General features: G+C 39.0%; 1 protein-coding gene across 2 annotated transcripts in view; it reads left to right on the top strand.

The window, feature by feature from the left end:
• The window catches only part of LAMA4 (laminin subunit alpha 4), a gene marked incomplete at both ends in the record, with an annotated part of 149,919 nt that overhangs the window by 32,568 nt on the left and 91,994 nt on the right, over nt 1–25,357 (top strand). For both annotated transcript variants that reach the window (XM_080699815.1, XM_080699814.1), the window contains 2 exons: nt 7,935–8,036; nt 19,648–19,772. In XM_080699815.1, coding sequence (XP_080555941.1) covers nt 7,935–8,036; nt 19,648–19,772 — 227 coding nt within the window. The remainder of the gene's footprint in view (nt 1–7,934; nt 8,037–19,647; nt 19,773–25,357) is intronic.

Here is a 25,357-nt window from a genome sequence, read left to right as displayed (position 1 = left end):
TAGATAGGAAATAATGATCTATGAAATGTCCTATAATTTAATAAATTCATATGCTCTTAGAAGTCATTCCTCCTTATTAAGGCTAAATTGATGTTTTTAAGTAGGTTGAATTTTTCTGGCCCCCACTAGATGATCTCTGAATACTATCATATTCTAAGTCTGCCCAAGTTTTAAGGAGATAGAAGTCAGCTTTCTGCAAGACCCATAGACTCTGAGTAGGGGCACAAAGCTTTAGCCCCCTAATGAACACAATATTCTATCTTAAGGGTAATTTCAACATTTACTGAAACAAAAATTGGAGCTCAGTAGCTCTATAACTATAGCTAAACTCATTGTTGCCTGGAAACAAGAAAAAAATGAATTTATTACTTACAAACAAAAACCTAAGTAGAAAGATAATTTAATGTGGTTGTTACATTTGAAGAATATTCATTTGGAAGGTAGCAATAACTCTGGAGACCAGTGAATGAATTTAGGCTCTACTTTGAGCCTTGGCAAATTAAAGCAAAACTTGGTGAATAAAATTCTAAAGGTCTAATTTAGAAAAGAAGATGAGTCGAGTTGATATTTATAAAATGTGTGTGGATCCTTGGTTGAAAACACAATTCAAATGCCTATTCCAGTTATAAGTCAGAGCCTACTGGAATAGGTACCAGAACTGTAGGATGTACTTTTTGTAATAGAATTTTATTATAATTAGTTCATTGTCATTTACTGGAGGTGGAGATTAGCTCCGGTTCTCTTTGGACCATAAGTATCTATTCAGAGACCTCAGGATGTATCTCATATTCTCAGATGGTAACTTCAGGTTCCTCCTAAATCTCATCAATTTTTGACACTTGTTTGTGTTAATGGGTGACTGGGGACCTTATATTTCTGGAGGGTATTATTAGAGCATTTAAATTATCAAGTCAAACAAAATTTTCATTGGAAATTCTCAATCTCTCAGAGATTCAATGTCTGCAAAAATAGTGGTTTGTGGTCAGTTAATTAGCTCTTCTGTGACCGTATTTGAGAAACAGGGAGAGATTTCTGTGAAAGTTAACCTAAAATTATATAACTTAGCTTGGCACTCACTTTATTTAGTAATGACTTTTAGAAGTTTGCCACACCCAAAGGATGCAGACTGGACTGTCCTTCAAAAGTACATGGTAAAAATTTTTAAAGAAATTCAAAACATGTTCTCTACAATGATATCATTGTTGGTATGACCTTAGTATTCTCAAGGGGACTTTTTCAAATAAGGACAAAAAATGATCAGTGTTTAAATACTATACCTTTTGTTAAAAAGTTTTAATTCACTATAGTTCTAGCTTATTAAATAATTAATATTGTGATCACATGGTGGACTTCTGTAAATAATGCCTTCTACAATAACAACAACATATATTGTCATCTCCAATTCCTTTAAACATAAACAGCACATGTGAATATGTTTCCTCCTAAAGTTCCCTCTAGTTCTAATTTCTATAAATGTAAAATCAAGCACTTGGTGAGCCTCTCCCCAGCTCCCTCTTCATTTCCTCCCCTTCCCTGTACATAATAATTAAATGGCACTCATAATTTCATATGCGTACGTAACATCAGTAGAAATGTTCTCTTCTTAATTTTCCCTCCCCACCACCACCACTCTTTCCTGCACCTCCTCCATTGCTCCATTGGGGTTTATCCTCCTTTATCTAAAATCCCTCTTATATGAGATAAAACATATGACCCTTCACTTTCTGTGACTGGCTAATCTCACTTAACATAATGTTCTCCACCTCCATTCATTTTCCTGAGAATGATGTAATGTTGTTATTGTTTTTAGCTGAATAGAATTCCATTGTCTGTATATCCCATAGTTTTGTAATCTACTCATCTATTGATGGAAACCTCAGTTGTTTCCATGATTTGGCCATTGTAAATTATGCTGCTATAAATATGGATATGCATGCATTCCTTATATGTTAAATGAAAATAATGGCACCTACTACATAGGTCCATGTGGGCTGAAAGGAGAGTCTGTTGCACCATGTTCTACCCAGTGACTTAAACATGGTAGATCTTCATGTTTAATTAATTAAAGTTTCAACTAAATCATTTATTTATTCATGAAGAACAACATGGGACAGTGGAAAAAGAATAAGATGTGGATCAGTCTAAACCGCCTACAAAGTCGAGTGATATTAATAGGAACTCCATGATAATTATCATGATGATCACCATCATTATCTTAATTACCATTAATAACATTTATAAAGGCCATTGGCACCCTCTCAGAAGGCACAAGTCCTCTGAATGTTCTCTAAGGTTGCCCACCCATGTATTGTTAGCAGTCTTCTATAGAACAGTCTTCTCATATGGAAAAGAGAGTTCAATGTGGAATTTAAAAATCCATTTTAAGTCTTCTTTTCTTGCTCACACACAAATATACATCCATAAACATCATCTTTGTTCAGTAAATTGTGGAGAATCTTTCAAAAGTAGTTTCTAGAAAGACCAGTTTTTATAGGCTCAAAGTAGCATAGGTCTTAGAATTACTCTGGATAATGATTATTAACTAGCAGCAAAACTGGGAAATAACAGTTCAGCTTCAGTTCTTGAAAAAATCTGCCTTTTAATAGTGTAAAAAGGTCAATTTGAGTCAGGTGTGGTGGTACGTGCCTATAATCCCAGTACCTGGGAGGCTAAGACAGGAGGATTGCAGGTTTGAAGACTGCCTCAGCAACTTCAGGAGACTCTCAGGAACCTAGAGATATCCTGTTTCAAAGCCAAAAATTAAAAGGGCTGGAAGTGTAGCTCGGAGGTAAAGGTAGAATGTCTCTAGGTTCAATCCCCAGTACCACCAAAAGCAAAAAGCTTGTTTTGCCAGCTTCTGTGAAATTTCAAGAAAAGAATCAGAAAAAAAGATCACAGGACTCTTGAGAGCCATGATGAAATGTTTCCATATAAGGAAACAACCTTAAATTGGCCTTCCTTCACGATAATTAAGCTTCTCTGGAACCACTGAACAACTTCATTCCAGGTAATTACTGAAGTTCTACAACAATGGGTTCTCCTGGGGGCATCAGTATTTCCCCATGCTCAGAACTTCCATTTACCTGTACGGTGCATTTATGTGAGTTTTTGGATGGTGTCACCCCTCTAAAGAGAGGAATTGTAAAATTTCATTCTTTTAGGTGGACATAGTTCAGCAGGAAAGGAATTTGCTCGGTTTCCACCCTCTACCCCGACCTCTAGGCAGGAGGCCAGATGACCACTCAACACAGCCCTATCTCTGCCTCCCTTCTCCCCATCTCTCAGAGTATGAGAGTGGAGCCAAGTCATCCTTTACCCACGGTCATAGCCTCAGCCAGGGCAGAAGATAAGTGGATAATAGCAGACTCTCAAAATTAAGATTTCTTCTAGACTTGGCACAACATAAAGATTTTATCTTACATGCAGTCCAACTGAGGCAGTGACTGCCAGACTGTTGAAAAAGACTTGAGACCAGTCCATCCCTAGAGCTTTGTGTGAGTTAACAATGTATGCCACTGGTTCCAAAAGCACATACATCCCTGATATGCTGTGCTGGTTCAAGCCATTCAAACAACCACATATAAGCTAGGGGTGGTGGTGCGTGCTTGTAATACCAGTACTTTGGAGGCTGATACAGGAGGATCAAAGGTTCACAGTCAGCCTCAACTACTTAGTGAGGACCTCTGAAACTTAATGAGACCTGTTTCAAATTAAGAATAAAAAATAAGGCTTGGGTTGTAGCTTAGAGGTAGAATGCCTCTGGGTTCAATGCCCAGTTTAGGGGGAAAAATCGCCAAGTGTTAATTGAATAATTAATTTATACAAGGCACTGTGAGAGATGTTTTCCAAACTAATGGAGTATCTATCTGAATCTTTAGGAGAGCTTCTTAAAAATGCATATTCTTCACCATTTTTCTGTAAATCTAAAATATGACAACATCATATGACCCAGCTACACCACTCTTTGGTATCTTTCCAAAATAAAGTTATACATACTATGATGATCCATGCATACCCATCTTTATAGCAGCATAATTCACAAAAGCCACGTTATGGGACAAACCTAGGTTTCTATCAACAGATAAATGGATAAAAAAAATGTGGCATATACACACAGTGGAGTTATGTTCAGCTCTAAGGAACAAAATTATGTTATTTGTAAGAAAATGGATAGAATTGGAGAACATTATGCTAAGTGAGATCAGCCAGACTCAGAAAATCAAGGGCCACTTGCATTCTGTCATATGTGGAAGCTAGAGAGAGAAAGTGAAAGAAAAGGAACTTCATGAAAATGAGGAGATGAGTAGACTAGGATAAAGGGCTTGGGGGAAAGAGGAGGGGCGGGAAAAGGGAAGTTTGAGGAAGGAAACAGACCAAATACTGATATCTGCATATGTGAATATCACACAATGAGTCCCACTATGATACAAAATTACAATATGCCAATTCAATTTTTAATTTAAGAATTTATTTATTTATTTATCTATTTACTTATTTATTTATTGTGGTACTGGGGTTCTACCTCTGGGCTACACTCCCAGACCTATTTTATACTTTCTATGTGGAAACAGGGTCTTTTAAGCCAGCGCGACTGACTTCAAACCTGCGCGATCCTCCTGTCTCCGCCTCCCAAGCACAGGGATTACAAAGGTGCGCCACCACGCCCAGCGCAAGAATTTATTTCTTAATAAAATACAGACCACTTGGCTGCATTTTCAGAGGTATTGTATTAAAAAACTTCCCAGATGCATTAGTTTGGTAGTTTGGTTTCTTTTCTTTTGGGTAGATACCCAACAGTGGTATTGCTGGATCAAATGGTAGATTTGTTCCCATTCTTCTGAGGATTCTCCATACTGTTTTCCAAAGTGGTTGCACTAATTTGCAATCCCACCAACAATGTCTTAGAGTTCCCACTTCTCCACATCCTCGCCAGCATCTGTTGTTGTTTGTGTTTTGAATGATGGCCATTCTAGTTGGAGTTAGGTGAAATCTCAGGGTAGTTTTGATTTGCATCTCTCTGATTGTCAGTGACGTTGAGCACTTTTTCATGCATTTATTGGCCATTTGAATTTCTTCTTTTGTGAAGTGTCTATTTAGTTCATTTGCCCATTTTGTTATTGGATGCTTTGTTTTCTTAGTGTTGAGTTTCTTGAGTATATTCTAGATATTAGTCCTCTATCAGTGGTGTAGGTGGCAAAAATCTTCTCCCATTCTGTTGGCTCTCGATTGAGATTCTTGATAGTTTCCTTTGCTGAACAGAAGCTCTTCAGTTTCATGCAATCCCATGTATTGATTCTCCTTTTAATTGGTTGTGCCTTTGGGGGTCTTGTTGAGGAAATGTTTGTGCCTATGTGTTCTAGTGTTGGACCTATGCCCTCTTCAAGGAGCTTCAAAGTCTCTGGTTTAATTTCCAAGTTCATAGCTGCACAATTCACCATAGCCAAACTATGGAACCAGCCAAGATGTCCATCAACAGATGAATGGATTACAAAACTGTGGGATATGTACACAATGGAATTTTACTCAGCCATCAAAAAAAACTCAATTACATCATTTTCAGGGAAATGGATGGAACTGGAGGACATTATGCTAAGTGAGATTAGTCAGGCACAAAAAATAAGAAATCGGATGCTTTCCCTAATATGTGAGAGTTAGGGAGAAAAGAGGAGCAAACAAGACAACCTAAAGGAGGAGAAATGAGGGGGGAAGAGGAAAATCTCTAAAGCTCACAATGTACTTAAACATATCGAAGTCAATCACTAAGCCAAGCAAGGGAGGGAGGGACGGGGAGGGAATGGGGTGGGATTTGGGTAGGGGTTAAATCAGCGATGAGTACATGTTTGTACACACAAGTTTTTTACCCCAATAAGTTGTATGAATATAATGCACCAATAAAAAAATTGTTTTAAATTAAAATAAAAAAATAAAAAATAAAAAATAAAAAACTTCCCAGATGATTATAGTATGGTCAGTTAGGAAGTTCAGAAGACACCATTTTGAAGGCTACCATGATAACTAATATTAATATCCTCAGTACCCTTAACCACTCCTCTTATAATTAAAATCCTGAAAATTGCAAAATGTAATATATTCATGAGTTTTAAATAAAATAGAGAAGTTTAAGGTATCCCACACAGAAGAAGTTTGTTGATAATGAATTTATTTTATGAAGCACAAACATTTATGTATATATCTAGATTTATAGCCAATCTGTATCAGTATCAATGTAGATGTAAATATGACTATCTAGAGATGGGTGCAAACAGACATACCTAGCTGTGTACTGCCTTACAATGACAGCATGTTTGTTTTACTTTATGACAAGAACCAAAAACTTGTGAAATTAGAAGCTAAAAATTATCACTTCCTGCTGCAATTTGAGTGCCTTATCATCTTTTCCCATTCCCTCTAAAGTTGGAAAAACTAAGAAAAAGTTTCGACCAGAAGCCCTCCACTAGAAATTATAAATTGGTCTCTCTCAGCCTTACTTTCTCATACTTAGGTAAAAATGTCTTTGCCTTTTCTTCATGGACAAATGTCGATAATCTCTGTTAAACTTCCTTCAGATTTATATATTAAATTTTGGTTTTATGGTCCTAACTGGCAGTGTTTTTTTTACTGTGCATGGTGTCTAGTCATTCTTTCTTTACAGAGAAAAAGGCAAGGGGAAATGGGTTTGATAGCAGTCAGAGGGACTTCAGTCAGATATAATGAAAAATTTCCTGGTAGCCAAGACAGTGCAAATTACAATGGTCCATTGGGGTGGGGAAGGGAAGGTTGTGATGTGAAATCTCACACTCTGTAAGTGTGTGGAAACAAGCTGCATTCTTTTGTGTCTGGAACATCTTAGACCTAAACCTATCTGAAGGGCAGGGGGTCAACTTCCATGCCTATAATGCCACTTCTGCCATGAGTCACTGAGACATCAACTATGTATCACTAAGCCCAGTTGTATAAGTAGGGAGCAGTCTCAAAATGTTCCTCAACTGGATGCACTGATAACATTTGGGGAGGAGGGGAGTTTGTTATGGTACAGGTCAACCGGTGCATGACAGGATAGCTTAACATCCCACAAGCCACTTCTTTGGGTCATATTATCTCATCATTAAAATGAATAATAATAATGTGTTCCTTGCAGATTTCTGAAAACAAATGAAATATCTGATCAGCACCAGGTGCAATGGCGCACACCTGTAATCCCAGGATTTGAGAAGCTGATACTAGAGGATCATAGGTTCAAAGCCAGCCTCAGCAACATAGCAACACTCTGTTTCAAAATAAAAAATAAAATAGAGCTGAGGTCATAGCTTAGAAGTAGAATGCCCCTGAGTTCAACTCTCAGTACACTTCCCCAAAGAGAATGAAGTATATGATCAGTACCCAAACAGGGCCTGAGAAGTCTAAGAACTCATTAACTTTCTTACTCTTTCTTTTAAAATGCTAGCATCTGAGAAAACAGATTTGTTTAGAGGTCACATTTGTGAAAGACACGGCTCTAAATTATGAGGTCATAGGCAACAATTTCTGAAACCAGAATTTTGTATTCCATATCCACAGGGAGCATACGCATATCTCCAGCCCAACTAATGTTCAGTCGTGGATTGGTTTGGCCTTGCATTTGGAAGAACATGTTAGTGGATTTCTCTCTCTGTCTTACTGTTACCTAAAATCTTACTTTTCCTTACAATGATAGAATAGTGTCAAGGGTGTTCCTCTTCTCCCGCAAGGTGAAAGAAGAGGGAAAGAAACTTGGGAAACAAAAAAGATTGTGTACCCATCTTCTATCACTGAATGAGAGTATGAATAGTTCACTTTAGTATATTTTATAAAGAAATAGTTACATAGTTTAATCATCTCCTATTACTGCTCTCAAAAAATACTGACCAACCTGGAGCCTTTTAGTGATCAAAACACTTTTGATGGATCTGTTGCAGAGATGTGATGCTGGATTCTTCCGTGCCCTGTCTGGAGAGTGCTTGCCCTGTGACTGTAACGGTAATTCCAACGAATGCTTCGACGGCTCTGGATTCTGTGTGGTAAGTGGAGAGTGTGTGGGAACAAACTGTTCATCGGGCTCTTTTTTAAATATACTTTTATTTAGCCGAGCGTGGTGGCGCACGCTTGTAATCCCCGCACTTGGGAGGCAGAGACAGGAGGATCGCGCAGGTTCGAAGCCAGCCACGCGCGCTGGCTTAGGAGACCCTGTTTCCAAATAAAAATGTAAAAATGGGTCTGGGAGTGTAGCCTGGAGGTAGAAGGGCTTCCAGGAACCCCAGTACCACCAAAAAATAAATAAAAATAAAAAAATAAAAAATAAATATACTTTTGTTGGTACATTGTAATTATTTGCAATAGCCAAATTATAAACCCAACCCAGGTATCCATCAACAGATGAATGAATAAAGAAATTCTGGTATGTACACACAGTGGATTTTTACTCAGCCTTAGAGAAAGACAAAATTATGTCACTTGTGGGAAAATGGATGGAACTAGAGAATATCATGCTGAGTGAGATCAGTCAGTCTCAGAATGTCAAGAGTTGTATGTTTTATCTCATATGCAGAAGTTAGAAAATAGGAAACAAAAAGGAATTCAGATACATGAGAAGAGAAGGCAGGAGAATGATGGAAGGGGATTGAGGGAGGGAGGTGCAGAGCGAGAAAATGAGGACTGGGGAAAGGAATGGTTCATATAGTGCCGTGTCCATATATGAAGCTTATCACTACCAATCTCCCTAACATGTGCGGGACGGAAGAGACAGGGAGTCACACTAAGTGCTGTGTGCAAGTATGTTTGTATCCTATTAAACCTCAAGCTCTTTCTCAGCCCTTCACTTTTTCCTGTAAAACACATTGGAGTTTAAGTGGCCACCCAGACTTTTGCAGGAACGTACTATGTTCTGCTCAGGGCTCCCGCCTCACCACCCTGGGTTCATGCTGGAGGCCAATGGTGTTGAAGCTGCAAACAGCTCCCAAAGGAGAAAGCCTTCCATCTAGACTCCCGTGATAGTATAACTTGCCATAGGCTTGGCTTCACCCCACATAAAGCAGGAGAATGAAACAGGAATTACATAGTTCTATATTGTGGGACAAAAGATAATAGGGCCTATAGATAAAAAAATTAGTTTAAAAAATTTAAGTTTGAACCAAATAGCCATGAAGATGAAAGCTTTGGCCTTGTGGTGATTGTAATTTCGTGCTCAAGCCCCAAACAGGCTTTACCCCCCCCCCCATTAACTGAAATGAATTCCCAACAGACTTCAGTGAAGCATGATTCCAATGGAGATGGAGAAGCCTCCTGGCCCAAGAGCAATTGCTACGTCATTCTCATTTTCAATGGCAAGACTGATTACTTAGTAAAAATGAACACTGACAGGTTTCCCAGAGGTGGCTTCAGAGGAGTCAGAGGGGTCACTTTTAAGTGTTTATGTCCTAATACCAAGTTTTTCTTTATCAGCTATATGATACAGCAGAAAAAAATCAATTCTTCAAGTTATTGTCTTGCAAAAGAGCTTTATCAAACTGCAGAAGTAATTGTGCTTAAGTTATAAGAATACTTATTTAATACACTCAAAACTAGCCTGCTTGTCCCAATTAAACAAATCATTTTGATTATAAGTGTCCTCTGTGGTATGTACAGGAAGGTGCTGTTCACAGTAAGTGGCAAATTAGAACACTTTCATTTCTTTCAAACCTAAAAGTGGCCCTTTTTATAGGGACAGGGGTTAAGTGGTAAAAACACTAAATGTTGCAACCTCTGGGTAGTGTTTGGTAGTCCCGATGTTTGTTTTCCCCTCCCCCGTCTTCTTAAATAAGAATTCCATCCAGGATGTTCTCTGAAGCAGTGTAGGCATCTGCAGCTGCCAAAGTCCACCCCTTTCTAAAGCTTCCATCTCCGGTTTCCTGTTGTTTTAATCCCCAGGACATTAAGAAAAATTGCATATGCTTGAACCAATAATTTACATCTCTGATAACTTGACCAATTAAAAGTTCTTTGTTATCTGGTTTATTAAATTGTATGACAGCAGGGACCCCCAAGCCCATCAGCCACTGTTAGACAATTGCTAAGATGAAAGACTGAAATGAATTAAAAGCATTAAAGTCGCTTCTGCTAGTGCCTATAGAATAATGACCAAGCCACTCTTCTTCACAATGATGTTGCCAAAATAGAAGCAAACATGGTTTTATCTTCAACTTGGACACAAGCTTCTGAGAGAGATGGTTATCATGGGATTCCTTCCTAGTTCCTGGAGCATACAAAGTTCTGATAAATGTTTAGAAGTGGATAAAGGTGTTAAACATTTACATGTATACTGAAACATTGCCAATCTCCCTGTAATTACTTTGTTCCAAGACAGAAAACTAAACAAATAAATACAGCCATTCTATTTATCTTAATGGTGATTCCCACTCTATCCAAAAAGAAATACTCTTTATTTTTCCATGATAAAAGTAATATATGCTTAGTGTAAAAACAAAATAAATTTAAAAACTACTAATACACACTAGATATACACTGTATTTGAAATCCAAAGTAAAAGTCACCCACAATCTTATCTCCCAGAGATAGACATGTTTATGTTCTCACAAATTTGAATTTGAAAGAAAAATAATATCAATTGTATTTAATTAAATGTTGAAGGAGCAGAAAAGGCTTGCAAATACAGAAACAACACTTTGCCCCTTGGTTGGCAAATACATTAAGTCTATGGAGTCACACTCACACTGGAATCAAACTCATTTTCTCCTGTTTCCTTTGGTATATCAGACTAGGCTAATCCCCTACTGCACTGTCACCCCGGCTTATTCTCAGCTTCCAGCAAGCCAGAGAAGCAGAGGCTCCAGTACTCTTCCTTGCATCTTTTTGGAGTCACCAGTATTTTAATCGCTCTTATAGTTTGCCTGACTAATCATCTCCCCCATCACCCACAAGCAATCAGAAAGGAAACCCCCCTTTTTTGTTTCATTTTGTCTTATTTTGCTTTTATCTTGAAGGCTTATGGAGCCCCTATATGGCTGTATCCACTCCTTCCATTTTATCCTCAGTTCCAGGGTCAATTTGACCTTATTATTTATAGGCTAATCCTAACTAATCAATGAACTAAGCCGTTCAGTAACATAACCATTCAGTAACAAAATGGAGTAGATGAAAGAAGAAACTTCATAACTCGTGGGATACCAATCTTTCAAATATAGAAAGGTGGCTACATGGAAAAGTATACTGTGCGTCTTTCTTTTCTTTTTTTTCTTCAGTGTTCAGTACTAGTGATTGATTGAACCCAGGGCCTTGAACATGTGAGACAAAGTGCTTCATTACTTAGCTACACACCAACCTTTTTTTTTCTTTTTTCTTTTTTAACAGAATCTCACTAAGTTGCTCAGGCTGGCCCCACACTTTCCATTCTCTTGCCTCAGTCTTTCAAATTGCTGTGGTTGCAGGTATGCACCACCATGCCCAGCTATTGTACACCTTCTTAAGGGGACGTTTTGCATCGTATCAGAACTGGTGCACCTTGGGTTTTCAGTGGAGTCAGTTGAGTTGGGTCCCAGAGGTTAGGCAACTCCAGGGCATATGATTAGCTAGCTTTAGAAGGGTTCCAGAAGGATGCACAAGATAGGAATTGAGAAGAAGAAACAAGTAAAAGCAGAGAGTTGGTGGTGGTAGGGATACCTGGTCACAGATAATCCATATTTTATAGAGAACCAAGAAGCGGCCTAAGACCAGTTACCATCTGAAGAGCTGGTGCTTGGCAATTTGGAGAGAGCTGGGAGAGAATGCCTGGAACTGAAGTGAAGCAAAACTAACATGAAGGTCTCTGCTTATACAGGGCTCCTCAGCTTCCTTTAGGTCAACAATAGATTTGTCAGCAGGGCATGGTGGCCTGTGCCTGTAATCCCAGTACTTGGGAGGCAGAGACAAGAGGATCACAGGTTCAAGACCAGCCTTGGCAATGTACTGAGACTCTCAGCAACCTAGTGAGATCTTGTTTCAAAATAAAAAATTTAAAAAAGGACTAGAGGTATAGCTCAGAGGTAGAATGCCCCCTAGGTTCCATCTCTAGTACCATAACAAAAAAAATTATTTTTCCAATGACTTAATTCATCTATTTAACAAATACTGTGTTTGAGCACCAGCACTGTGCCACACCTTATCCCAGGCTGTGAGGGAAGTGGCACCCACTGTGTGAGCTGAAGGATTGTAGGCACAGAACACTTATTACCTATTTGAACAGTACCAACTTCAGGAGCTGAAGGTACTGGGACCTGTGGAGCTTTAGAAAGACATACAGAAACCCCCATCTTTTCAGTGACAATCAAATGAAAGGAAAAAAAGACATTTCAGGATTTGTGCCAGCATCTCAGAAAAAAATCTCTAAATGTGATTCAAATATTCAGATTTGAAACCATCAACTACAAAAATATAACTGAAATCTAAAAGAGCACATCAAAATATTATATATTTACATCTGACTGGAAGTTTTACTGTCTTCTTTTCATTTCTGAGTACTTTATACTTGTCTAAATTTTCTACAACTGCCTGTGTAATTTTTAAAATTAAAAATATTGATAATTAAATACACTTTTAGCCAACCTTACATGCAGTAAAGAAGGGAAGCAGTCTAATATACTGAAGGCTAATGGGTTTTTATTATTCTCAAAACCTAACTAAAACATCTTTTCAGGAAAACAGCACTATTACACTTCTAATATTGCTGGCACTAGTATCTTCTCTTCTCGTGTTTTTTTTTTTTTTTTTGTACTGAGGATTGAACCTAGAGGTATTTTACCTCTAAGCTAAGCCTCCAGCCCAATTTTTAATTTCTTTATTTGGAAACAGGGTTTCACTAGGTTTCTAAGAGCCTTGCTATGTTGCCAGGACTGGCTTTGAACCTGTGATCCTCCTGAAATTACAAGCATGTGCCGCCATGGGTTTTTCTCATAATTTTTTAACTGTCCTCTATTACATGCGATGGGTGGAGGCCAACCATGGGTGTCGCTATAAGGCTAAGCATGGGCGCTCAATAAACCAGCACACTTATTACGTGTTCTAGACCAAAAAGAAATTGAGTACAGAGACCTTTGTTCTTATTTTATTTGCAATTGTGAAACTGGTATCTAGATCACATGCACAATCCTTACATTCATTTTTTTATTTTTATATCTACTGCAAATGGAAAAATCTGAAATTTTGCAAATAGTGATCAGTTTGAGTCCATGATAACAGAAGTTCTGAAACAAAGTTGGAAAATCTCATGCCTAAAGGATGCTAAAGATAGGTAGCTTTGTGGCTAATCTGACCCTTTGGGGTTCTTGCCTACATTATGCAGGTGTGGTGACCAACAAGATGAGAGACATTGTTTCTCACATGGAAGAGATAGAGCTGGCACTCAGATGTTTATTCCTCACACTTAACCTGCAATTTCTAGTTGTAGCATTCTTAACCTCTAGCTAAAGACTCAAAATATGTATTCTATCTTTATGTAGGGTGAGTTTTATGAAAAATAAACTCTCCTCAATAGCATGCTTATTTATTGTTGTGATTTTTGTTGCCTTTTTTTGAGTGAAAAAGCAGTAAAAACTGCATTTTGCCATCTCAGGGTAGAGTATCTTCAGAGCAAAAAGAAAATCAACAAGCCAGGCATGGTGGCACATGCTTGTAATCCCAGCCTTTGGGAGGCTGAGACCGGAGGATCGCAGTTTGCAGACAGCCTCAACTACTTAGTGAGGCCCTCTGCAACTTAGTGAGACCCTGTTTCAAAATAGAGAATAAAAAACAGGGCAGGGGGTGTAGCTCAGAGGTCAAATGCCCCTGGGTTCCATCCCCAGACCCGCAAAAAAAGGAAGAAAGAAAGAAAGAAAGAAAGAAAGAAAGAAAGAAAGAAAGAAAGAAAGAAAGAAAGGAAGGAAGGAAGAAAGAAAACCAACAGGCCATTTAGTCTAAATCTTTATTTTCCAGAAAAGGGAATAGAAACCCAGGAAGGTCAAGTGACTTGTTGGAAGTCACCCAGCTAGAAGATGAGACACTAGGGACCTTTCCTTTCTGCCTTCAGCACGCTCCCTGCCCGTCTCCCAGAATGTACATCAGCACCTTCTAGAGAATTTCATAACAAATCTTTTAAAAGAAAGTAGATAAGGAAAGTCAGTGTTTGCCCTCTGATCTTTTAGAAGATGAGAGATTTGGTGGCTTCGCCCTTGAGGGTAATTGCTCCCCATGGCTGGCATGGCAGAATTAAAGCCCCACAAAGGAATCCACAGCATCAATCAAGTCACAAGGGGACAGAATTGGGAATTAGCTCATTTTTGCAAAATGATAGTCACTTAAGGCACAAAAAATAAACTAACATCTTACAATGAGCCTCCTTTCTTCTACTCAGAAGAGCTTCATCTGTCCTGAAAGTACTCAGACATATTTTACCCGTCTCTTAGCAACCCTGCCAGATTTCTTAAGGCCTGCAGTTATAGTTGTTGGGTTTTCCCTGGGATGAGAGATTGCCACAATTTTTTTAGCTTTCTTGGCATGCATATTAATTTCCTTTATTTGCTCTGGACACTAGTTCATTAATTTATCCTTTTTCTCCTTCCATCATTTATTTCCCCAGCCAATACTTCCAGAAGGCTGACTTCACACAAGACAATTTTAAGAACTATGAGGAAAATATGTTTAACATTCTTTCATCTGCATATGATATTTTAGTTTTTCAGAGTTTCTATTCATTAGGCAGTTCAAATTACCCCATAAATTCTATTCTGCTATACTATTGTAATCAGGGTCTATACCTAAGGGCAGATCAAATGCCCAAAGAGTGTCCCATCAGAAAATTCTGGACTTCCAGGAAGATGGCGACCGAGAAAAGCGGGGCTTAAGAGCCCCGCTAACAACCAATCTCCATTACCACAAAACGAGGGCCTTTCATAGCCAGAAAACACCATCACCAGAAAAACAAAAAAAACCACCAGGCTCCAGAGAGAAAGCGGACTGAGAACAGAGCTCAGGGCCACAGAGGAGACACACGCGCCCGAGGACGCGGCAGCAGCGCCATACTGCCGGCGGCAGCGGCGAACTCAACGGACGGCTACAGCAAGCCAGGTGAGCCGCTGCGCAACAGCCAGGCGGGATCTTTCAGCGCAGAGAGCATTTAAAGCTCCCAGTGGCCGAGCTCAGCACACGCTGCAGGGATTCAGAGTGGAAATCAAAACCAGAGAAGAAAAAATACGCCAGCCTCACGGCCGAGGGCGTGGCAGAGGCGCCATATTGCCACCGGCGGCGGCAGCAGCAGTGAATTCACCGAGTCCAGTACAGCTACATCTGCGTACTCAAGAACAGTGAGTCAAATTGCGGGCCACAGAGGAGAAATCCCAGTACTGTACCTCCTGGGACTTGACCCAGTGAGGGAGTGGTGGTGGCAGAGATATCACACCATAGGAAAACGTGCAACCTGGCACCCCCCCATAGTTTAAAGCAGCCTCTATCGACTCCCTGGGTCGGAGACTCTGTGATACAACCCAGTAAAGGAGTAGTGGGGTCTGAGATACTACAGACTCGAGATCCAGAGCACCTTAAGTGAAGCCATAGTGACCCAAGGGAAGAACCCAGAGAAGGCACAAACCTCCGAAATCATGGGAAAGAGGAATAACACTGGAGTAATGAATGCGCACAACCCCACAACATCAGAACCTGATAAAACAGAAAATCAGAGATTTCTAGAAGATCAAATCAGGAAAATAACTGTAGAAATAATAGAGGTGCTTCGAAAAGAACTCAGAGAGAGCCAAAAAGAGATAAAGGATGCAATTAATGAAGTAAAGGCCTCAATTCAAAGCACAAACAACCGATTAGACCACATGGAGAACAGAATCTCGCTCTTAGAAGATAAGCAATCCAAAAATGAATGCATAGTTTCTAATCTAGAAAAAAATATCCAACAGCAGGAATCTGACATGGAAGAAATATGGGCCCATCTTAAGAGAGCTAACCTAAGAATAATTGGAATAGAGGAGGGAAAAGAAAGTGAAACCAAAGGGATCAACAATCTCTTCAAGGAAGTAATAGCAGAAAATTTTCCAAATATAGAGCAAGAGGTTGATACACAGATCCAGGAAACTTATAGAACTCCCTTTAGACAGGATCGGAGAAGAGGATCCCCACGCCACATAATTGTCAAAATGACCAATGTGGAAGCCAAGCAGAGAATCTTAAAAGCAACAAAAACAAAGGGCCAAGTGACATTCAGAGGCAAACCAATTAGAATCACTCCAGACTTCCCAAACCAAGTCATGAGAGCCAGAAGGGCTTGGAGGAACATATTCCAAACTCTGAAAGAAAACAACTTCCAGCCAAAAATTTCCTACCCAGCAAAACTTTCTATCAAATTAGATGGAGAAATAAGAAGCTTCCATGACAAACAGAAACTGAAGGAATTTATGTCTTCAAAACCAGCGCTAGAGAAAATACTCAAAGAGATTAACTACACAGAAGAAATAGGTAACACACACCAGAACCAGAGAAACAAGAGCTTCCATCCAACAGTCAACTAAGATTGGTTATCTGTGGAGATTCATCACTTATGTTAGTCTTTTACCTATCTCTAAATGGTATTGTTTGCCTTTATAATTGTTAATTTTTAGGATTTCTAGTTGGAATATTAATATACCTTCAGATATAGCATTTGGAAATATTTTATCCAATTCTATTAGTAACTTTTAACTCTGTTTACATTGTCTTTGGATATACAATATTTTTTTTTTTTAGGGAGTTTGTATATTCTTCTGTTGCCTGTGCCATTGAAATCATAACCAAGAAATCACTGCCAATTTCAATGTTGTGAGGTTTTATGACCCAGATTTTCTTCTAAAAGTTTATAGTCTTAAGATTTATATTTAGGTCTTTTATCTATTTTGAGTTAATACTTGTATGTGGGATTAGGTAAGGGTCCTATTTTATTCTTTTCCATGTAATTATTATTTTTCAACAATATTTAGTTAAAAGATTATTATTTCCACCACCAAATGTTCGTGGAAACCTTGTCAAAAATAACTTGACAATATAGGGAAGAATTTAGCTCTAGGCTTGTATTTAACTCCAATGGTTTATATATCTGCCTTTAGAACAGTATTACACTGTTTCAATTATCGTAGCTTTATATGGTGTGAAATCAGAAAATATATATCTTCTAGCTTTGTTCTTTTTCAAGATCGTTTTGGGTATCTAGAATTCATATTCCATATTAGGATAGATTTTTTTCTGAAAAATAAATATATGAATATATGATAGTTTCACCTAAAAAAACAAAAAAATATGCTCTGGTAAGAAAGAAAGCAAAAAGAAATATTGAAATGTTATCTTTAAGTTATCAAAAGCTTGGTATCAGACAAATGAAACTGTTATGTGAGATTAACATTTTTAATTTTGGATAAATTACTATAATACTAGATGTCAACCACTAAGCCAAGCATGGGAAGGAGGGATGGGGAGGGAATGGGGTGGGGATCGGGTGGGGGCTGACTGGGCGATGTGTGCATGTATGTCTACAAAAGTTTGTATCCCACTATGATGTATGAATACAGTGCACCAATAAAATAAAATTTAAAAAAAAAAAAAAAGAAAGAAAATTCTGTTGCCAGTATTAGGATTCCTCCCCTCCTGCTACCATGCCAGTCAATTTTTCATTGCTGTGACCAAAGTACCTGACATGAACAACTTAAAGGAGGAAAGAAGTATTTGAGCTTACATCTCCAGAGGCTTCAGCCCCTGGGCAGTTGGTTCCATTGCTTTGACCTGAGGTAAGGCAGAACCTCGAGGCAGGAAGATGTGGTAGAGGAGAGCTGCTCAGCTCAAGACAGCCAGGAAGCAGAGAGAGAACAGGGGAGGATGGGACAAGAAATACTCTTCCAAAGCAGGCCTTCAGGGATCTACTTCATCCAACCATGCCCCACTGCCTACAGTTCCCATAGCCTCCCAATAGTTCATTCAAATTATTGATCCATCAAATGGGTTAATTCACCGATTAGATTAGAGCCCTCATGATCCAACTTTTTCCTGAAAGTCCCACCTCTGAACACTGCTATATTGAAGGCCAAGCCTTTAACACATGAGTCCTTGAGGAACTCTTCATATCCAAACCATAGCAACTTCATTCAAAGCTTCAGACTGTTAGTAAGACAGTCTGATACCTTCTAATGCAGTCACTCTGATAATGGTTTGAAAAAGGAGCCTGTTCTCTATTATGGGAGAAAGAGTACAATATGGGATTTAACAGCCTAATTCCTGCAGCCAGATTGCCAGAATCTGAATCTCACTTTTGCTATCTGTATAGCATTTGACAATTTACTTAATTTTTTTTCCATTTCTTTTCTTGTGCATTTTTATTAACGCATTGCAATTATACAGCATTGTGATATTCAAAGTCATACAAACAAACATAGACATAGGTCCTTTATATGTAAAATGGGAATGGAGTAGAACCTACCTCAGCATTGTGGGAATTAACATTTTTAGAGCAAGTTATCATTGTTATTTTATTCTGAACCTGAAATAGTATAAAGACAAAAAATAAAGAGCTCAGAATTCAGCCTACTGCTCTCCATCTTGGCTTCCTCAAAGTTTCTCCAGAGCATTGTTTGGGGGGAAAATGTTCTGTTAAGGCTCTTGGGTCTATGGCAGTCACTGTATAATCACTATATGCTTATAAAGCAATCGCTCAAGTAGGAAAACGTGTCTTCAAGGGTATTTTAATAGTATAATTCTTCACTGAGAACCCCATTCAACCTATTCATACTCTGGCGAATGTACAAATGAAGATATCATGATGCTGGTGGCACTGCCTTGTGCCATATAGTCCACTCCCATAGGAGAGCGCTCTCTCTCTCAGCGTCACTGCCTCTTACAGAAACTAGTTCACCAGCTTCACTGCTGCTGAGGACCCGCTGCATTCACATCAATGGCAATACAGCGCTGAAAGACACAGTGTACTGATGGAGCGCCAAGGCTGGAACAGATAACCTCACAATATGGGTGTGAGAATACAACAGGGAAGAATCTGGGAAGATTTTCTGGAAATTTCAAAGTCTGGTATAGATACTACATAAGGACCAGAATTCCAGGCAGAAGGACCAGCCTGCTTTGTGCCTTTCTATTTACTATCCTTACCACAAATGGAAAAGTCATGCAAATCAACTGCTTGCTATTTCCTATGAGTTGTCATCCAGGAACCAACCCCTTAGCAACATGTTCCCTACCTTCTACTCTATTTGGCCACAGGCTGACATATTTTGTCCGTCTAAACCTATAAATCCTTATTGTTCTCATTGACATGGGCAAGCACCATAGGGATACTGATTTTTTTATTTCATCATCCAGGGTTTGATCCTCCTGCTCATTCTTCAGGATGGAAATGAATGATGAATAGTCCTCTCTGCACTCAAAGTCTAAAGAGAACTGCAGGCTGCTGGTGCACACACAGAGGTCCAGGTTGAGGTCACCCACTTGTCCATGCTTCTGAGCATTGACGGGGCGAACATGGCCCCTTTGTGCCGCCACTGAGCACCTATGCTGCCAGGCCTGATGCCCCTCTGCTTAAAACACTCCTTGCTTGATGTCTACAGAATTCCTTCCATGTCCTTGTTAATCTCCCTCTCTTTTGTCTCATAGCACTGCCAGCGGAACACCACAGGAGAGCACTGTGAAAAATGTCTGGATGGTTATATCGGAGATTCCATCAGAGGAGCACCCCGATTCTGCCAGCCGTGCCCCTGTCCCCTACCCCACCTGGCCAAGTAAGTCCTAGAAGAAGACTATCTCTTCTAATGTCTACACCCCAAATTTTCTCCCTATCCACTGTTTTTCCACAGTCAAAACTGAATACCTCCTCTTGAGACAGGACTAGCCTATATACACTTTGGGGAGAACTTCAGCACTTGTGGTATAGGTGAATGCTCTGTTCCCCAAATATTAGACTGCATCACAAGGTCAGTGAAGTATCCCAAGTTTCATAAGCAAGGCTAGTCTCATCTTTTCCTAGCTATCCCTTGACCCAGAGAGATCACAACCAGTAATACCAACAGATTCATCATAATAAAGTATTCTCAGTAGTATTACCTCTTCTGAATCTCACAGAGTAGATGTTTCCTTACATGTGGCAGCCAAATGTACTCTTAAATTAGAATTAGGACACAGATAAACAGAATACATGTTTAAGGCCAATCAACTCATGGAAGATTTCCAAGAAAACTAATCCTCACTTTTGGCTCTGTTTTGACCTGAGTGAGAAGTTGAAGGGAACAGAAATCTGTCTTAGAGGAAATAATGGAATTCTTTTTAAGCATATAAAATGTATAAATCTAGCAATCAAATCATGTCTGGCCATTTTATTGACTTAAAATGATAGTATGTGGAATTAAAATGATGCAGACAAATGTGATTTTTCCAAATATCAACAAAATTTTCCAATTCTCTGACACCATCTGGGTGTCCTCCAATCACGTCATGCTAGACAAGACTGCTCACATTTCAGGACCAGTCAAAAATGAGATCCTCAGCCTTCTGCATAGCAGACTACAAGTGTAGGGGTTCCCTATTCCCCCTCCTCGGGTTTCATAATTCACTAGAATGACCCACAGAACTCAGAACAGTGCTATACATATGATTATCAATTTCTTAGTTTGGGCATGACGGTACACATCTGTAATCCCAATGCTTGGAAGGTTGAGATAAGAGGATCATGGGTTTCTATACCAGCATTAGCAAGTTAATGAGACCCTGTTTCAAAATTAAAATTTATAAAGGGCTGGAGGTATAGAAAGAATACAACTCAGGAACAGCCAAAGGAAGTAATATATAAAGAAAAATATAGAGGGGAACAGAAGGAGCAAGGATATGGAAATGCCACACCCCCAATACAACCCAGAGTGTTAATCAAAATTCTGTTTAATAGGCACAATTGATGAAATACTAGCCATTGATGACTGAACTCTATCAGCCTCTAGCCTCCCTCTCCCATCCTGAAGGTTGAGTGCAAAGGCTTGAAGGCTCAGCCTTCTAGATACATGTTGGATTCTTCTGGAAACCAGCTCCCACTCTGAAGCCACCTAGGGTGTCCACTGAGCCTCCTCATAAGCATAAACACAGACTTGGCTGAAAAAGTCTTGTTTTGAACCAAAAAAGGGCCAGGAAATTTAAGGGTTATAGAAGTCCTATGCCAAGAACTAGAGACAAAGACAAATATTTTATCATACCACAACTAGAAAGAATAACCAACCTGAGTTCCTTTTACTGTTTTGACACATAATACTGTGTGATCTCAGGCCAGTTCCTCTGTCTCTATGTCTCACTTCCCATGAAATTTAGAGTCAAGGAGACTAGGTTTAGATTTGGGCTCCATTCCCTGATTCTGTTACCTGCTCTGGAGCTCAGCTTTGTTTTTAGTAAGTAAATCAAACTGAGATCTGAGGTTCTGCGTCACAGGGTTCTGAGATTAGATTAGGGTCATGTGCGTGGAACATGTAGGCTGGTGCCTTGCACATGGAGGGTAAGGGAGATGTTGGCTTTGCTGAATCTATGGCTGAATATATTTCCTGAACATATAGTATTTTTCTAATATTTATATGTTACTTTATGTCAGACACTAAGTTTTTAGATGTAATATTTATATGATTGATAGCTATTGTAAAGATTAAACCAAATAATGACCATTAAATGACTAAAAAAAGCCCAAGTATCTGGTATACACACACACACACACACACACACACACACACACACACACACACACACACTAAAGTGAAGACAGAAGGAAGACGGCATCCAGATTTCCCCCTAATTGTTTTTCTTAATTGAACACCAATATGGACTAACATTTCACCCAACAGCTTGTGATGTGTTCATATCCCATGACAAGCCTGGCGGTCAGTGAGGTCACGCCTTTTACAGACCCATCTTTTTTAGAAATCATTAAGCTGCCTCGAACCTTGTTCTGTGATTTTTCATGTCTGATCGTATTAATAATGTGTGCAAGGTGGATGGTACTGAGAGTGAGAGTAGAAAACACAAACACTAAATATTCTGTTATTTTCACTCAGGACAGTTCGATTTATGAGCTCCCTTTGCCTGGTTTAGATATAATCTTTAATCATTCATTAATATTCTGCTCAAGAACATTAGTTCTAGCCACATCTGATATTTATCACTTCTCTCTTGCCATGGTATCATTACTTTGTTAAATATATTTACTTTTTATTTTCTAGTAACCAGTTCTGCACATTTACTCATATAAATAAAAGTGTTCTATAGCACCATCTGTTCAGAAAAGATTTTATAAGCTTTGAGCTGCAGTGTCTTTGAAATAGGAAGGCAGTCTCAGAGGGCTCCTTCTAACTGAATGTCTCACTCCCGCACTTCCTGCCTCTCACAGGACAAGACTTTCTCATCTAAATCATCTAGCATCAATGCCTCAGGTTATGAGACATTGGGAGCATCATTCCCTATGGATAAAGTTGTCTACTTGCACTTACACAATGTACTTATTAGGCTTTTATTATGTGCTGGTATAAAAATTCATATTTCTTGAACACTTATTATGAACAGATCATATTACTAGTCACTAGTGACACTGCAGTGTAAGAAACATTAAAAAAAAAAAAACTCTACTCTTCATTAAGGTCAAAACACAGCAAGTTTTTTTGAAGTTCCTATAGCAAATGACTCTTCCTGCCCCCACTGGGCACATTTTACCTACAAGCTATATCCCCAGCTCTTTTTGTTTATTTATTTTTAAATAGTCTCGCTAAATTGCTGAGGCTGGCCTCTCGCCTACAATTCTCATTTCTCTGCCTCCCAAGCACTGGGATTACAGGGATATGCCACCATGCCCGGTGACTCTTCATCTTCAAGCCAGATCATCCAGTATTTCAGTTGGACAAGAAGCACTTCTGAAGGCTGTTAGCTCTTTCTAATAAATGAAGAAACTTACCAATCAGATAATGTGTCTCCGGTGTGCAGGAGGAAGCAGTTTCCAAAGACCTCAAGATCCACCATTTCTACCCATGCTCTGTGTATGTGAGAAGATCCAGGGGAGAGACCTAAGGGAAGTGCTCACAAGTGAGGAACATAGTCACAGAGAGAAAAAGTGAAGTCTCTGCGCCACAGATTTGAAGTCTAAAACCCTGCTGAAAATTAAAAGAAAAGCAAAAGTGTGTTATCTATAAGTTCTAATTACGTGGTGAGGAGAGGGAGTGGTAAGAGTTTGAGGCCTTCTCTGAGTTTTCACAGATTTTCCTCTATAGTGGCAAAGCCCTACTCTTGGGGAAATACTTGGCCACAAAAGGACAGGGAAGAGGGTGTAATAATAGCACTGAAGGCGTCTGCTAGGATCTTATTAAGTGCTAACCTCTGATCTGATCTTATTATTGATTTAACCAATCTGGAATATTAATCAGATATCTTACCAGAAGTCAAATGTCTCTGTTGTCTCTTTCAGCTTTTGTTTCAACTGCCATATTGCAACATTCTATAAAAAGAAAAGCCTCTGAATTTTCACTTTAAAGACCCACAGGTTGAGCCTGGGTCTCCAGCATTTGGATTTCCAGTTCTAATAGCCACATCAGAACGCAAGGAAATAACACTTGAGGCAGCTGAGCAAACCAACAAAGGACTGAGTCTATTTTCCCTTAAGTTCCCTAAGGGTTTTCTAAGAGCGAAAAGCATCCTTCCACTTGAATGGGGCGCCACCACAGTCAGAGCAGGCTGAGAAAGGCTCAGGGTTTTCATTTTCCTTGCCAATAATAGAAGTTGCCTTAGGAAAAACATAAACAGTCAGTGCTGATGAAAACAAAGCTGAACCTCCAGAGCCGTTCTCCCTCTGAGTCTGCCGCCACAGAAACCCATGGCCATGTCCTGATTCCCAGGGACCATTTGCATAGAGTTCATTTAGGTATTTGGGGGTTGACCAGACATTCTCTGTGTCTATCAGCAGCTAGGATAATCGCTCCAATTAAGAAAAATGTCATCTGTTTGAAACAGTAGGACATCAGCTAAAAGCAGAGAGTTCCAAAAGCCCCTGGCAGATGTTTCATCTTGGAGCCCTGCGCGGTCTGCTGGGTGGAACTCCTTCAAAGAAAGACGGGCGAGGGTCTGTTTGCATTCTGAACTCAACTACCAGGGTTGCTTAAATCGGCTAAGCAATAAGGATAGCAAACTAAGGGTAAAAAGTCAAGGAAATGCCATTTCATTGGAATGCTTTTACCAAACCGTTAGAGAAAATAAATTGTGGGTATTGCTTTTCACTGAGAAACACATACCATTTTCTGACTGATTTTTATAAATGTCTTTAAACAAAGCAAACACATCCATTTGCTTTTCTTTTGAAGATCATTAGGGTAAAATTACTGATACATGCAGGAGCATGAGAGAGGAAGGCCACACTTCATTGACTGCGCAGTGCTCAGGCCAAAACTAATTTAAAAGTCTTTAAAATTTTTCATGCATACACCTTCACCCCAAATGATTCATGTTTCATTGCAAAGCTTTCAAGCTATGAGAAAAGTAATACTCTGCTTCTCCTACCTTGATAATTAGGAATGCTATTTATCCTGTTAAGCCAACATTTTTATTACTTTTCTGACATGTCCTAATATTTATTATCTAAGAAGAAAAAAAAGAGGTTCCATGAACTAAAATTTTTTTATGGTGGCTCCTATTTCTGGCTTGAGGACTTGCCTCATGACTTTGGTCAATATTAACAAGTCCATTCACCGTGATTTCCAATATTCGTGGTATACAGAAAGAAATTACCGTTGTATGGGGATTATTTAGATTTAGGATTGGTTCCTGATTTTTAAAAGAAGAGATCTATATGAGGAACAAAATATGAGGAAACCTTCAAATTTTCACACAGAAAGTGCTGAAAATAAGAGGAAATTCATTTATAAACCTAACATTACAGGTAAATTTTGATTATTTTTATTTCTGGATTTGAGATATGTATTTTAGACTTGTATTTGAAATATAAATATCATGCTGGGCATGGTGGCACACGCTTGTAATTCCAGTACTTGGGAGGCTCAGACAGGAGGATCGCACAGGTTCAAAGCCAGTCTCAGCTACTTAGTGAGGCTCTCAGCAATTTAGTGAGACCCTGTTTCCAAATACAATACAAAATAGGTCTGGGAGTATAGCCCGGAGGTAGAAAGCCTCCAGCTATACCATACCCAGCACTACACAAAAAACAAATATAAATATCATATCAGAGATAGTGACATAAATATAGAGATATATCTCATATGCTAGAAATTCCCACTGCTTCAAGCAAAAAATAATAAAGTACCTTTATAGAGAAATAAGTTAGGTATACCTGAGAAGTTATCTG

The sequence above is a fragment of the Muscardinus avellanarius genome, assembly GCF_963383645.1.
Source record: "Muscardinus avellanarius genome assembly, chromosome: 8".
NCBI classification, from domain to species: domain Eukaryota; kingdom Metazoa; phylum Chordata; class Mammalia; order Rodentia; family Gliridae; genus Muscardinus; species Muscardinus avellanarius.
Note: the sequence above shows the minus strand (reverse complement) of the source record. Positions and strands in the feature narration are given on the sequence as shown.